General features: G+C 35.7%; 1 protein-coding gene across 2 annotated transcripts in view; it reads right to left on the bottom strand.

The window, feature by feature from the left end:
• Positions 1-9,016: 9,016 nt before the first annotated feature.
• babam2 (BRISC and BRCA1 A complex member 2) overlaps positions 9,017-17,113 on the bottom strand; it is a 64,067-nt gene continuing 55,970 nt past the window's right edge. For both annotated transcript variants that reach the window (XM_043232764.1, XM_043232763.1), the window contains exons 8-12: positions 16,079-16,178; positions 12,138-12,208; positions 11,078-11,160; positions 10,498-10,651; positions 9,017-9,314 (exon numbers count right to left, since the gene is read on the bottom strand). In XM_043232764.1, coding sequence (XP_043088699.1) covers positions 9,251-9,314; positions 10,498-10,651; positions 11,078-11,160; positions 12,138-12,208; positions 16,079-16,178 — 472 coding nt within the window. In that variant the 3' untranslated portion in view covers positions 9,017-9,250. The remainder of the gene's footprint in view (positions 9,315-10,497; positions 10,652-11,077; positions 11,161-12,137; positions 12,209-16,078; positions 16,179-17,113) is intronic.

Here is a 17,113-nt window from a genome sequence, read left to right as displayed (position 1 = left end):
TATATATATATATATATATATATATGCATGAAAGTGCTGTCGTGTGTGTTTCTCTATACTTGTCTGCCATCTGATCTGATCTGATCAGAGCATTATGGAAAAGAACAAGAACAGAAGTGACGCGCGTTCCCGTTGATGGTGAACGTCACTCGTTGTCTGGCACAGTTCTGATCTCCTCTTAGGGAAAGCGAATTATAGATGTTCGCAGGGTAAATTAATTTTTTGTCTTATAACATCAACAACTGCAATAAAAAGCTGAGTGCACAAAAAACTGGCGGAATTTATACAGTGTGCACAGAAGATCGACTAGCCTTCACTCGGTTTTATGTGTAAATACTATGCCCTTAGGAAAAGGTTACTATTTCGGAATACCATTTTCATATACAATACTCCATCGCATGTGTCCATAAACCATATCAGCTTGGTCATGAGGGCAATATACTGATAAATGGATTAGCTCCTTAACCCAGATTTAATATGAGACGCATTCATTCTAATCTGATAACGTCTCTAGCCCCTGGATGCACGTGCAGTACTGTGAGGAAAATACAAGGAAGGCACATGAGAAAGATAAGGATGCAGTATTATGGTTTTTAACATACTTTAACATAACAACTTCAGTGCTCAGTGGGGAAAATAATGGGTAAGTTAAACCAGTAACAAAAGAATATAGTATTAAAATCATATTTCACATATTTTATTCACACAGCACAAACTTATTTACACAGACAAATCCCCACAATTGTTGCCGTTCAACAATATGCAATATGGGGTATAGATTTGGTGGACACTGGGCCACAATTAAGGCCACAATCTGTCCTAGGCGGAGACCAGTGAGCAAGTGCTTTGTGGATCACTGACTGGTAAAAACACCTAATCTAGACTAGTGGTTCATTGATCTCTTGAAATTTTATTTGCAGGTTTCACTGACAACTAATATAGACTGGTCTGAAACAGAACAGAGCTACAATTCCTGGCCTGGAGGGAATACGAAACTCCGAGGATAGAACATGAATTCATGCTGGAACATTTCCACCGATTATGCCAATCACATTACAGAAACGTAGGAAACATGGCCTTGGTTTGTCTACATAATCTTCCTGGTGTATGAAAGACTTTGCTGAAATGGTACTACATGCAACACCACCAGCTGAGATTCAAACATCTGCCATTTCGACACTTCATTTTTCATTTCATGCTCTCTTTGCCAAGACAAAGATGAACAACTGCATAACACAGTAAACATATTAAAGCAAAAACATTCAATTATATAAAACATTTATGATTATACTGAATTATCATTTGGATGGTGAACACAGAGAGAAGCATCTACATAACTGACTAGGACAGCTGAAAACAATGAAGGCTGTGTGAAAGACCCAAATTCTATACCCTGGCAACTTCAAGTTTATTTTCTTGTTTATGTGTTTGTGAATGGAGAAATCCTAGAGACTCAGAGTTGTCACGGAATGAAGCATTCTTTATTTACTTATATTTCCACCACCAGCTGTCTATAACCAAATAGTCAGGATCTATTTCAGCAGAGAAGAATGCAGGAATTCTGTTCGATATCATGCCCCCTGTTACTGAACAACATTCTTCCTTTTTAAAGTTGTCAGGAAGTGTTTACCCTGCTGAAAAAAACAGCATATGCTGGTTAGGTATGTTCTGAAGCTGGGATACTGTTTTAAACTGGTCCTTTGTTGGTTTATGCTGGTCCTTTGCTGGTTTATGCTGGTCCTTTTGCTAGTTTATGATCCTTTGCCAGCACATGAACCAGCAAAGAACCAGCATCCCAGCTTTAAAACATTCCTGACCAGTAGAGTATTCTTGCCAGTAGTCTTAAAAAATGGTTTTGCTGGCAGTACGCTGAATTTATCCATACACAAACACAAACTGTGTCTTTGACTGTGGTTCCGAAAGAGTTATTACTACAAGAATCGGTTCCTGCTACAATGGAAGGAAATGCGTCACAAACGCGTGGCTGACTCAAAACAAAGAGCGACAAAACTTAGTGATGGCCACTTAAAAAAAGAGGGGGATGGAAAGCAGGAGCGTATAGTGGAAGAACTTAACAAATGGAGTAGAAATAGGAGAGGTGGGGGGACTTTAAAAGAGGGACAGAAAGATTTAACATTGGTCTTTACTTCAAAACCTTCCCGTAAACCTTCGGTGTTTGGTCAAGGTAAATATGACCCATCACAGCAAGCTTTTATTCCGAGAGGGTAGTAGAGGAAAGATGCAGAGGTATATCTGAGAGTTTTTAACATTTTCTACCCCCTTCTTTTGAGAAATATTTCGTCAGGTGCCGCTTTCCGAGTGCTTTGCATCACAGGTGCTGAACACAACGGAGAAAATTGTTTCACAATGCAACTGAGGTTGCTCTTTCAGATTTACATAAAGTATTAATTGGCATGGAGATGAAGAGCAAGCCTAATGACCAATTTATTTGTTTAGAGCACAAGTATTGACCAAGCGTTCGGCTGTCTAATCTGATAAGGTTCCTTTAAACCTGTTTGGATGTTGTTGATATGTCTAAGTGCTACAAACATGCTGTCAATAATGTATAACATATGTTAGCATAGACACACACATTTTAGCACAAAACATTTTTAAAAACTGTTTCTACATACTTAAAAGTTTTACGTCACAAGTTAGCATTAAAATTTTATTGCTTTGAGTTAAATTATATATTTAAAAAAATATTTAGTCCCTCATGTCACTAAGAATTTTAAATAGAAACAATTTCAGAGGAGAAAATCTTTTTAGGGTCTTTATACAGTTGTGTTTGCTTCAAATACTCAATGCCACACAAAAGTTAAAATGTTAATGTCATCTCTGACCCATTTCAGTCCATCTGACTCATCTTTGAATAATATGTTCAAAACATGACTTTTTAAAAACTTAAAAAAAATAAATTCCTGTAATTTTTCAGTTCTCTACAGCATTAAACATTTTTTAATGTGGTGTAGATGATACTGCTTCTTTGCCACATTTGCAGTGTAAAGACAACATTAATTATTTGGTATATTCCCCTTTTTGCTTTAATGACAGTATTCAGAAGTTTTATATGGAATAATGTGAGAATGTTCAAATGTTTATGCTTCATCGAAAACAAATAAATCTTGATATCTTGCAAAAAGATAAAAAAATATTGTGTGGTATTTTGGACATTTTTATATTTCAGTTTGAATTTTAGAGTATGGGTTTCTCCTACTCAGTACAGATCTGATTAATTGTGTCCTTTGCATGGTACTGTATGAAATAACTCAAGTTTTGTGCAGTAAAAATGCTTGATTGTATATTGTTGTTGCTTCCTTTTTCGTATTATTTCTTGCATCATCTCTTTATGGCATAAGTGTACTCTTGACAATCCTAAAGAGAACAAAAAATGTTGACTCAGTAAACAGGAGTCTCTTCGCAATTGACCTGTCTGTACACGAGTTTAACTTCACTTGTCTCCACCTGCCTTTGTATAACACCCAATAATAATCCTAAAGAACATGAGAGGTGAGATATACAATGCAAGTTACATTCTTTCCACCTTACAGAAATGGAAACAGATAATACATTGAGTGTTACTTTTACCCTATGCAATTTCCTATGGCAGGAAGATATTTTTTTATCTCACATATACAGCTATATACATATTTCTTTTGAATAGGAATTAAAATAGCCAGAGAGCAGCATCCCTGTCTTGGGTTTACTCCTTTGGAGCATCCATTCTGTCCGGTTGAATGAAGGCTTAATGCGAGTGTGGAAAAGTGGAAAATTTAATTAAGCAGCTAAGGGGGGTTTGAGGCACTCAGCACGAGCCTCTCGGTTCTTCTGTACACTTTCCTCACTGTGTTTGCTGACCACTGCTTGTCTAGATCCCCTTCTGAAGCCCTCTGAGGTCAAGGGCACATACAGAAGTCAGCAGTTTCCAGTTATATATTTGGTAAGCAGTAATGATGCATTAAACCTGTGCATTGAAATCTAATTAAAAGGGCATGTTTACTGTATCACATAGCATTAAAACATGATTCAAGGTCTACAGAGAGATTATTAAGACGATTTAATTCTCCACATATATAATCACTAATGTTGCACAAAATATTTGTAGACTAAGATGTTATTTGCTATTGTTACTGTAGATTGTTACTTTTTTTCTCCAAAACAAGAAAAAAAAAATCGGATAACAAGTAACAAGTGAATGTTAACATTTTAACTGAATTAATTTTAAATCTAAAAATATGACAAGATATCTGCTAATAAGGCCTCATTTTTTACAAGCAGAATTAAAACTCAATCAAAAACATTACGTTATATTTTCATATTGTTATTTTATAATTTTGCTGGAGTGGGTACTGTAAAAAACTAGGGGAACACCATGAAAGTGTCTTTAAACAAAAACAAGTGTGTTTGAAAAGAATAGCAACATTACAAAGAAATGCAAAGCAATAATTATTTTTAATAATCATCAAATGCCATCAAAAATGCTGTCAAAGGTACAATTTTCCCTTTCTTCAAAATCAATATCTATTATGGAAACATTATGAAAAGCAGATTTTAGTAATATTGGCCATGGATATTTCAGAAAATCCAGGGCTGCCTATGACTAATTCACAACTTTTCATGGGGGTATATGTTTTTGCACCCAAAATTATTCATATATCCACATAGCCTAATAAGGTCTGGTCTAATTATTCAGTAACAATAAACATTCTTGAACAGAATAGAGAGAGGACTATAGGCTTCACAAACTCCTAAAAAGATTCCTGCCTTTTGATCTGTGGTGTGCACCTGTCCATGCCACTCTACCTTGTATACATCACTCCTTCTGACAGGTCAATCAGCCAGACAGGCCATCAGAGCACATCTCCCAGCCTGACAGCGGTCAGTGCTCAATCTAGCCTGACAGTTGACCAGGTACTGCCGCCAGCCAGGCACTATCGCACACGGAGAGTAGGAGGAATGTGGTAAACATGGAAGAACATGACTCTTTGAGGATGGAAAAGCAGTTTGAAGATGTCTTCACAAAATAAGATGCCAAAAATAAATGAACTCGCATGAAGAAGTGACCATATCTTTAGTCACTGACAAATGCTTATTCTAAATGGAGTGTCACTCCCTTTAATTCCATGTTAAATTGTGGAATGGCAAGAGCTGTGTGCCAGGGCTGAAGCACCTGAGGGGGTTTGCTTCTATAAATCCATGACAGGTCTAAATCGAACACTTATGATTTGCAGCCGAGAGGAAGATGGAAGAAAATCTGCATTCATCTTGTCATCCCCGCCTCATATCCCAAAGAGAATGGAATAAATAAATAAATAAATAAACGAGTCCCAACAACGTGAGGGGGAGACAACAGCAGAAACCAGCCAGAGCCAGAAACAGACCGTGTTTGATCCGCTTAGCATGGTTCTCTCCTGCCTTTTGATGCATGGCTAGGAGAAGAGTAATTAGCAATTAACAATCAGGGCTTAACGAGTGGAAGTTATTATCAAGCAGGGGTGAAAACATATCTTGCACGTTGACAAAGCTAGGCAAAAAAGACTGTAATTCTCTCATTTCCATGACATCTCGGAGGCCATTTTTTCCCCCTGCAACAGATCAAACAGGCTGCAACAAAAGGCCTCAAATCTCCCCTACTCTTCCAAATTAGCTAAGCCTCTCAGCTCCATCATCCCAAACATGGCTCGCGTCAACAACCCCATCCGCGTATATGAGTGCCGCCACCGCTGAAATCCACAATCCTCAATCCCTGCCGCCCCCTCCTCTCCCCCGCTGGAACAAGACGACGAAGAGGGGAATAAACTCTCACTAATGTCACTCTGAATTTGCAGACATCAGGACACAAAGTATCCCAGAGTTACCAGAAAAGGAAACTTTGTCTCTCGTTTTCCCCTCTCTCAAATGTTTGTTTCGGCGACTTGCTTTTAATGATGTATTTGTCTTTTGTGTTCCAGAGGAATGTATTTAATAATCGTGACTGTGTATGAAATCGCCAGGCCTGACAGCTTGGGGAACTCCACAGTGGTAAACAGGCAAAGGCGGCGACCGCGTTTCCTCAGCCTTGCTCTGACATATTCAGGCCTTCGTAATGTTCCCTATTTCGCTCCGATTACCTCTAATGTGTGCCGCTGCCTTGTCTTCTTAGCATCTCCAGGGAGTGAGGTGATTTAAGATGGCAAATGGGATTTTCAATCATTTGCTTTGTCTTTTCTCTCTTATTGTGGACAAACTCTAATATTGGGGTTGAAAGCGGACTGTAGTAGGAGGATCCCAATGTCTGGACTTTCCAGACTTCTCTTTTGATAAATTCTTGATGTTGTTCTCCTGGAAAGATGTCACGCTGTCACTAAGCTACATATCATTAGCTATGTAGCATGAGCTTTTTTTTTCAATTAGCAGTATGAGTTGTATTTAAAATTAAGCCACAAAGTATGCTAATAAACAAATAGTGAAAGCAATTTAAATTCAAGATGATGGTCACTGAATCGTAATTATTTTTAACTATGAAATGATGCTGAGCATAATCAATGCATAATCAATAATCAAAGTACAGCTTTCAAAAAAAAAAAACATTAGTTTAAAAGAACTAATGATAAAATCACATGTAAAGCATTTATTAACTCTAGTAAATGTTAATTACTTAATGCATTCAATTGAACTAATGGGACCACAAAGTAAAAAAAAAGCAATTTTCAACCATCAACAGTTTAAATACAACCACATCTGCTTTTTTATTGGGGACACTAATTTCTAGCAATTATCGCCAATTTCATTACAAAAATCCTATTGAAACTGACCTGATGTAGAAAATGACTTCTCTACATTCAGTAATGAAATGTCTTGGTTAAAAATTTTGTGTTCATCTTGTCATCATACATTACTGACACTGTATTCTGCAAATTTGATACTGTTAAGTGCTTTGGCATGATATGTATTGTTAAAAGCACTATATAAATAAAGGTGTTGACTGGTTGATGTTGCTGTTTATCTCTCAAATAATCACCATTAAGGTACTGAGAAAAACGGAAACTCGTTTTCACGTTGAAACATGAAATGTGATTGTGGCTGGCACTTCTCTAAATCTGTTTAGAAATATGCGTACACTCAGATTACCAGATGGTTCGAAGTCATTTTAAAATAGCCTGTACTTAAACAACTGAAACTGTCAGCAGCAATTCCTTCAAAGGTTAACTTGGAATGACAATACCGTTGCAACTGATGAATCTGAGCATCATTTAGACTGCCAAGCTTTTTATTTTCTGTGGCCTGCTGCCATCAAGATGGTTTAAATAAGGCAGGATTAGTGGATTTGGGGAATTAGCAGCAAAGTTGGCAGCCAAGACCCCGGCACTAAAAGTGGAGAGCAAAAAGAAAACAAGGTCTTTGAAAACAGGTTCACAGTACACCTCCTTTACAGCTGTTTATTCATCTGCATCCCTATTATAACTCTTTGATATAAACTTCTGAAATTAAAAGTAGACTTTGTTACATAGGTGACTGGCATGTGCATGAAATACACTGGAGGAAGCACTTTGTTTCCCCCCAATCCATAATGTACTGCACTTTACTGTTAATGCACCACTAGAGCTGATCGAGTGGGTGCTGAAAAAAGAAACAAATCTGAATGCTGTTTCGGCTTAAAGGGGCCATCAACCTTTCCCTCACCTCTCTCAACACCACCACCTTAAATGGGGGTTCAGTCTGATGTAGCCAGTTTAGCAGCAGGTTGGAAAAGGTTATAGTGCCAAGCGTGGACAGAAGGGAAAACAGACAAAAAGATTCTTGTTATTAATTCTTTTATTAAGAGACTTATTAAATGCCCCAAATGCATTCATCCTGTGGTTCCCAATTAGACATGACAGCTCCTACATTACCAACAATAAATATAGCAGAGGGCAGACCCCCGGGCCAACAAAGACCCCTGACAATGACCCCTGTGCTTAATGATGAAAACAAGCGAGCTCTCGCTCTCACATGCCCTCCCTCCCTCAGCTGTAGGTTCTCTCCCACACATCCCGTTCACGTCTACACTCCTTTAACAAACACACTCACACACATATGGTTTGCTCTGGTTCCCGTTGGAAACCCTGTTAAAAGCTTAAAAGCGATCAGGGTTGACAGTGATGACACGCCAAGACACTTTTTCATCACAAGAAAACAACACACTCACACATACATACATGCAAATTGAAACCAAATTTCTCAAAACGCAGAGCAACTACAGTCTCCTTGGCCAAATTACAAGATTAAACAAACAATTTTAGGAATACAAGTACTTACAATTTAGATACTTTTTCAGAATTTCTTTGATGACATACTTCATACATATTTACAAACTAGTACTGATTTGTGCCAAACTCTTTCTCTCTCCAAAAGTTAAGTACAGATGAACTCACACATAATGTTTGCTAGGGCAAGGATCATTACCATTTTTCATTCTTAGGTTTAGGGATTTGAACTAACCCTGAACCAAAATATTAAACTGAAATTAAAGCCTTGAGACAGCCTCTCCTGACAGACAAATAGAAAATTCAAGAGTGAAAAGATTGAACTAATATAGCATTTAGGCCTCGTCTGATCTTTGTAATAAATGGTAACACATTTTATGCTTACAAAATACTAGTAACTTAGGAAGTTATGAGAGACTCTCCAGTCAAATTCAAAATATTCACATTCATCCAAGCATGGCCTTTTTGTTGCTAAAATGTGTTCCTATCCTTTTAGTTAACATTAGTTAATGGATATATAATTAACAGTAACTAACAATGCAATGCACAAGCAGCAATGCATTTATTACAGTATTTATAAAATTTCAAAACTAATGTTAATTAATGGAACCTTACTGCAGAAGTGTTACCAAAATAATGCACTGATATAGCTCACCTAATTATTTATCAGATTTGCCTACAATAAACAGGTCCAACACAAATGAATCTGTTGATGAATAAAAATGTAAAGCACCTTAAAACTAAAATTAATATTAAAACACATCAGAGTAACAAAAAAAACAGAAACCGAGTAAAGCAGCAAAGTAATTTGATTTATTGGTGCAATCTATTCATGAAGAACATGAGCATATAAATGATAAAAAATACACACAATACTTTTAAATATACCAAATGACATTGCTTTTGAGGGCTGGAGCATTGAAAAGACCATTTTGGCAGACTTGTGAGGGATAGGTTTCTTTCACAGACTCATGCCGTCTCCTGTACATCATGTTCATAGACCCACCATTCCAATCAGAGAGCTCCTAATTTTTTCCGTTGGCAAAAGCCCCCTCCTGGAACTGAGGGATAAAGCTTTTAAAGTAAGTCCTGTGGGAGAGAGAAAACGAGAAAAGAAAAAGACATGACAACAGCAGTGTCATGTAGAAACTTAAATGTGAAAGCACTTTGAATGTTAACTTAAAAAAAAAATGTTAAAAATTTTTTAATGACAAATTTTACTGTTGGACCAAAAATTGTTATAAAGAAGATATTAGGCTGGCATTGATATTGACAAAATGGGAAATACACTGTAAAAATGAGTGTGATTTTAACAGAAAGATATGGTGAAATTAACAGAGAAAACCCGTCGCATAATTCCCTGCATTTCACTTCAAATTTAGTTTGAACTGAATATTTTTTCTTTAAAATCACTATGTTTTTTAGTTTTTATTATCAGTTATGTTTATTAGGGTTGTATGTTACATTTAATGTTGTTAAATTAATGTTTATTGCATATTTCAGTTTTTCACCATGATTGTGTTTAGTGCTTGTGTGAATGACACTGTGCATCTTTTATATATATATATATATATATATATATATATATATATATATATATATATATATATATATATTACTATTTAAAAGCTGCTTGTGGTGGGATTTGGTTCATCACCACCTGCTTTTGGTGGTTGTCAGTGTATTTCAAAGGTACTCAACAGATTTCAGTACTTTAATAAGTTGGAATATTAACATTATATCATTAATGAAATTACGGTACTTAACTGTACATTTAAGTAAAAACCGTAACAACAAAAATGTTGTTACCATATTTTTTACGGTGGAATTCCGGCAACCACAGCTGCCAGTTTTTCACAGTAAATTATACAGAATTTTTTAACAGTGTACAAACTACAACCAATAAGGTCAAATAACAGAAAAGAAAAAATAACTGTCTATAGAAGCTGGTAAAATTAAGGTACATTTTTAATCACTGCTTGATAAAAGCCAATAGAAAAGTTATTCAAGCAGAGATAAGATACGGCCCGAACACAAACAGAAGAAATGTATTATCATTAACACTTATCACACTTAGCACAGAGAGTGCTCTCTAGCTATGAGGTGTGGCTGGGTGAAAAATGTCCAAAGGTGAATGCTACACATTCCAGTAGCCTCCAGAAAACTCACTTTAATTGCATGAAATGGAACCAAAAGAAAGGAATACCATTTCAAAGGGAGTAAACTATCGTTCGCTTGTTGTAGGGAGGATTCATAATTCATTTGTTCTTACTTGGCTCGCTTGGCCATCTCGTTGCCGTCCCAGCGTGGACTGTAGGGGTAAGATTTCTGCACCTGCGAGTAGAGCTGCCCACTGCTGGTGAAGTGATAAATAGACTGAAATGTAAGGGTGGGTTGATCTCGGGGGAAGTACAAAGGCAGGTCCACTAAAAGAAGAAAGCATGGAGAACAGCTCAAATACAGATCATCCAGAACAAAAATGGTGAAGCATGAAAGATATCACCACAAACCAGTGACAGAACTTCATAGTTTCACAATATATAAAAGCTATGTTAAATGGACATTAAATGCAATTAAATTCAGTTTCTTAAAAAAAAAAAAAAAAAAAAAAAAAAAAAAAAAAAGCTCAAGCACTTCTAGAAACTAAAAAAGCATGTTTGCAATTTTTTTTCAGCAATGGGGAAAAAAAAATCACCTATAGTGCATTTTATGAATGTAATACTGGAATAGTACAGCAAAATGTACCCGGGGCAAGGTATTTATTGATTTTATTTTTTGGCAGAAGTGTTGCCAGAGTCAAGTATTTTAAATGACCCTGTGTTGCATAAAGGGAACATGTTTGTGTATCTCACCATGGACCAGGAAGCAGAAGTCTTTCCACATGAGCAGAAGGGTGAGCTTGGTAAACCCAACAGCATCATACTCTACCACACCCCTGTGTAGTCAAAGCAGAGCACTATTCATAATTGATAACATTGCTCTATAAAATATAAGATGACAAATACATCTTGGCCTATTGAAATGATTGCAAATATCTGTACTATTAAACTGCAGGAAATTAATATCTAAAATGTGACTTCTAAACAACTGATGAAAGAATCTAATAAGTATTTGGACTCTAAACTGCAACTGCAAACATGCAATGCCATTAATACATTTTAAGGGCCGAAATACATGTTATGGCCATAGTATCCTCTGGGTCATTATCAGACATTAAAAATGGTAATTGTAAAGAGAACAAAACTGAAGAACCATGCATTCTCTGTGATGTAAGAGATGCAATGTGCTGTCCTACTAAAGCCCTCCAAAAAAACAGGTTTCCCATAATAGCCTTCATTAATACTACTTCACATTTAATAAATCAATGAGCTAGGTTGTGCCTCTTGCCAGACTCCCTTGTCTGACGATGTATTAAGGCGTGTTAATAAACCGGAGACATCTTGGTGCCTTGTGCATTACAGCCCATTATAAAGTGTCTGTTTGTACTTGTTTATGAGATTAGAAAGCTGAATTATCTAAGTAATTAAAAAAAAAGGAATTAATGTTGGTAACTAATTTCTCATGATCACAGGGTGTGGTGAGCAGCTATACTGGTTACCACTACAGGTGTAGACTTGCAAGACCAGTTTTATTTATTGTCTCAGTTTGGAGGTTTACATGTCTCAAGTGTATCACATCGCTTTTAGCTTTCCATTGGGTTAAAGATCTGTATTGAAAAACCTGACAAATAAATCTGAATTTATTTATATTTAAGTACTAAGATTAGTAACCTTAAATAAAATAAAAATTGTACATTTATTGGGCTTCTTTTCTGATATATTGCGTATGTCAGATTTTGAACTGTTGTTTAATGAATATGGTTCACTCTAAGTGTCAAAGAGATAAAGGAATGGCTATTAGGTAAACACTCACATTCCAAAGTGACTGAGAAAGGCAGCAATGTATTCTCTCCTCTTGTGATATCCTTGAATGACATACTGAACCTGTGTTAAGACAAAATCAAAAAAAAAAAAAGAATGATGAAAGTTTATTATTGGAAAAATAACCAAATGAATGTGGCTAAAGGAATAAAGTTCCTGGAGACCAGAAGCAGTTTTTCACAATGAACAGAACTGTGATTAGACTAAATCAAGTAAATTTATTCTACTGGAATAAAAAATCACTTATATACAATATTCGGTGATATATAGAACTCATATCTAGGTCTCTATAGTACATTAATAGCAAGAAAAAGGTCTGCTTGTAAGCCTTTGATTTCATGCATTGTTTAAGAAATTCAGCATCCAGGAAAGGTTTTTGTTTCCCTGCATGGCAGATGGATAGCTTGTAGCAGTCAGAGAGCCATAAACTCTGACCTCAACTGGATGCAGGTGAAGAGACCACCAGGTCCCAAACTGCTTGATGGTGACCTACACTCACTGACATCTTAGATGTACATAAATAACCCTGAATTTAGCAAATCACATTCTGGCAGACTGCAGTTCCAATAAAAAAAAAGCCAATATTCTATGTCACCACCAAATAATCTGGAGGACAATTGAATGCATTCATAAAATTATCAGAAGTTAGACTGTTTGAATGAAACCATGTAATGCTGTAATTTTAAAGGTACAAGCCAAATGGTGAGCTTTTTGAATCCGCTGTAGTAAGTTTTGAAGTCTTTATTGACGACAGTATAGATATGGAATTATTTGTGAAAAGAGAAGTGGGTCAGATTCAAACCTGTATGAACACCGAGGCCTGTCATAGTTTACATCAGTTAATTTACCTATTTTTTATTTATTTTTATGAACTTTAAATTTAGTTAAAGTTTTTAGTCTTTAAACAAAATTATCCATTAAATTTAGTTATGATTTAATGTCACTTTTTTAAATTCAATTGAACATTTCAAATTATTTGAACTAATGTAATTTAACATATTATAGTCAATACAAATTTTGTTGATGAAAAAATGCATTAATTTAAATGGATCAACTTAAAAATATTCAACAGTATAATATTCAAAAAAATTCTCTATTATAGGAGAGGAAGAATTGTACAAAGTTGTTAAATCATCTAAACCAACAACAGGTATGTGAGACCCTATTCCATCTAAACTATTAAAAGAGCTGCTACCAGAAGTCATAGATCCTCTCTTGGCTAATATTAATTCACCATTGTCATTAGGATATGTCCCCCAAAATCTTTAAGTTAAAAACACCTCTCATTAAAAAAACGCATCTAGACCCCAAAGACTTGGTTAACTACAGACAGATCTCGAATCTTCCTTTTCTGTCAAAGATCTGTCTTACTTTCTTAGAAAAAAATGCATCAGTGAGGACTTCCAGTCAGAATTTAGACGTGGTTGTATTTCTTTATTAGTGCTGTTGCATCTTAGAGCTGCATTCGCCACTATCGAACACTACCTTCTCTTAAATAAACTATAAAACTATTCCACTATGCTTTAGTGGAAGTAACTTAGCATGGTTCAAATCATACTTATCTGACCTCCAGATAATATTTACCCAGGTTCTGTCAACACTGCACTGGCTACCTATCAAACATTGGATCTTGTTAAAATCTTGTTAATTACTTGCTAATTAGCCCTGAATGATTTAGCTCCTCAATATTTGAACGACCTCCATATCCGCTGTGTTATTTAGAACCCAAACTCTATAACAATCTCCCTAACACTGTTCGAAAAGCAGACACACTCTATCAATTTAAATTTTGATTAAAGACCCATCTCTTTAACCTGGCTTATACATAACCCACTAATACGCTTCTATTATTCAAATCCATTAAAGGATTTTTAGGCTAATTCACCACAAAGAGATGACCTTCATAGGAGACCAGAACAACTAGATGTGCCCTGTGGACAAATCACGAGAACCAAACACAAACACACACACACACACACACACACACACACACACACACACACACACACACACACACACACAATAAGTCCTCTACACAATCTAGCCGCATTTAAAAAGGAACTGGAAATTAAGTGCTGGTTGTCTGGTCAGAGGAGAACTGCCCCCAACTGAGCCTGGTTTCTCCCAAGTTTTTTTTTTCTCTATTCTGGCACAGATGGGGTTTTGGTTCCTTGCCGCTGTTGCCACTGGCTTGCTTAGTCGGGGACTCTTAATTTCTAGCGATTATCGCCGATTTGACTAGACAGACTGTCTCTGCATTTAATAAAAATTAAAAAATTTAAAGTGCTTAATCTTTGTCATTATACATTACTATCATTTTATACTGTTCAGTGCCCTTGACACAATCTGTATTGTTATATAAATAAAAGTTATTCATTAAAACTATGATCTTAATGTATTAATCAAATTGTGATTTTATTTTTTCAAAAACCTCTTTTCAAATAACACTGTTATTAGCACTATTTTTGTGGTTTGTCAAAACAGTACACATAAAATGAAAGGAAGAGACTTCACGAGTCCTGTACAAATTACACAACAGAACAGTTCCAGCACAGGATTATTAGATCAGATTAGATATAGTTGCCTGATACAAAGTGAGTGATATGTTTTTCACAGGTGAGGGAGATCAAGAGGAGAGCAGCTCTGTTGTTGGGGTGTATGATGTGTGATGTGTGATGTAAGAATCAATGCTGATCCCTGTTTCATGATTCAGTGCGTTTTTAGAGAAGACCCACATCTGAAAGAAACATTATGCTGCTTAATGCAAGTCACACACTTGTTCTTTTTGTTTCTTTAAGCTTTGTTTGTTTAGAGGAGGTGTGTCAGGAACTTTGGATCAGTGAACTCTACACCCTCACATGGAGCGTGGGAGATGCTGACAGGTGAGATCAGTGATCACAGAACATGCTTTATCGCAAAAGTTCAGAGTCCAGCTTTCAGCGTATTGTGTGCTCGTTTCAGAATAGAAAATATAATTCATAACTAGTTTTACTGACACAGATCTGATCTGTCATAATAGTGCTACTTTCACAAACATGATGTGGGCCATGAAACTGGCATCATATATGATCTGAGAGCTGCAGCAGAGCAGAAAATGATACGATATGGTAATGGTTTCAATTTTGGTCTGTCGTCACAAGTGCTGCTGTGATGGCATATTACCTTCAACAAAAATCTAATCAGATTATTAATGCTTACACGTTTTGTTTATTATTTTGATTCTGCAAAAAAACAAACAAACATAGGAATAGTAAGTAAGAATAGTGTGCAAATGTCTGATTCTAAACACAACTGGGCAGTGAAAGCAAAATAGTGAGTAGATTGGTTTTCTTGTTTGGTGTGTTGATGTTTAATGACTCCGAAAACCTCTCTGTCTGAGTCAGTACACTACACTTCAAGCACTGGAGTGCTCTGCAATGCTCATCATCTATATACAAATATGATTTCTTTTAATATAAAACTGAGGCAAGAAAAGTTCTATGTTATAAATTTTGTCATTGTAAAGTAGACTAATGTTTGACCCTAGTTCAGGTGAGTGTGTCCTGAGGAGCTGGTGGCCATTGGAGGGGTATGAAGTGGAAGATTGGAAGGGTTGATTATTCATGCTGTCTGTGTGAATATGAGGAGTAGGGCTGAACTAAAGTAAAGATGTCAGGGGAAAAGAATGTCAGTCACTCCTCAGGCTAGTGACAGTCACATTTTCTCCATCTTATTTCCGCTTGTCATAAGTCCTTCTCTAAACTGATCAGAAATGTACATAAACAAATAAAACCACATGCATGCGATTCAAACAAATGCATCAACCTTATCATCTGTACAAATCATTGTGTACTATAAACAAACCCACATTTCACTGATAGTGTAACCTAACTGATTTTTGGATAATACTAATTAAATAAAGGAACACACTAACAAAAAGTAAGGATTCTTTACCTTATTTGTGAGTAATTGGCACACTTGAGGTACATAGTCAATGAGGCAGCCACCACTGGGGAATGCTGGGATGTGTAACGCTGAAGGACCTCCAAGTGCACTGAGAGACAAAGAGGAAGGAATAAAAGAATTTAAATATTATTTTAATTCACCCCTACATGCTTTAAAATTAATAATGTTATAGACAGTTCTTGTATTTTTTATAACAAAATCAGTGATTTACTAAAAATCTTTATGGACGTAAACATTAGGTAAAAGCACAGATCACCTAATTTTCAGTCATCACTGTTAAAACACTCCTCTATGTTAATTTGGGAATTCTGAAGTACGTTTGTGTGCAGAACCTGGAACAGCATTTACAACCCAGTTCTGTAATTATACAACACATCATCTACTCAACTCATTCTCTACTATTTTTCACATTTTGTAATAATATAAAAGCATTTATAAAACTAACAAAACTGGAATGAGACCCAAAATGGCAAAAAAATGAAAACTCTCCTATATTTTAACCTTTTTAAAGTATCCATTTGAAGACTATTACACTATCATACAATTTTTTATGAAAATTTTTCACCCTCCCAAGCATTTAACATCAAAGGCTTATGAATAAATTATATTAAAACAGAATTTGGTAACACATTATTTTAATGTGCCCTTGTTACACACTACACATACTTCTATAATAACAGTAAATTATGCATAATTATGTGCAAGACAAACCCTGATTCTAACTATAAAGTACATACATGTAGTTAATTAATCATCCACTTAAATGTATAATTACGCTATAACATAACATGGACACCTTCAAATAAAGTTTAATTAGAAATTATTTTAAAAAAAGAATTATAATTAAAAAAATGTAAATGATTAATAGAATGGTCTAGGATTAAATCTTGTTGGACAACATTTTTTTAAATATATATCTAACTACATTTACATATAACGACAATGCATTCAAGGAATTTTTTTTTTCTTCCCAGAATTGGACTTTGCTGGTCTTCACTGAATCTGTGCTTAAAAATCTGCACC

Source organism: Puntigrus tetrazona, unplaced genomic scaffold (assembly GCF_018831695.1).
Source record: "Puntigrus tetrazona isolate hp1 unplaced genomic scaffold, ASM1883169v1 S000000663, whole genome shotgun sequence".
NCBI classification, from domain to species: Eukaryota; Metazoa; Chordata; class Actinopteri; order Cypriniformes; family Cyprinidae; genus Puntigrus; species Puntigrus tetrazona.
Note: the sequence above shows the minus strand (reverse complement) of the source record. Positions and strands in the feature narration are given on the sequence as shown.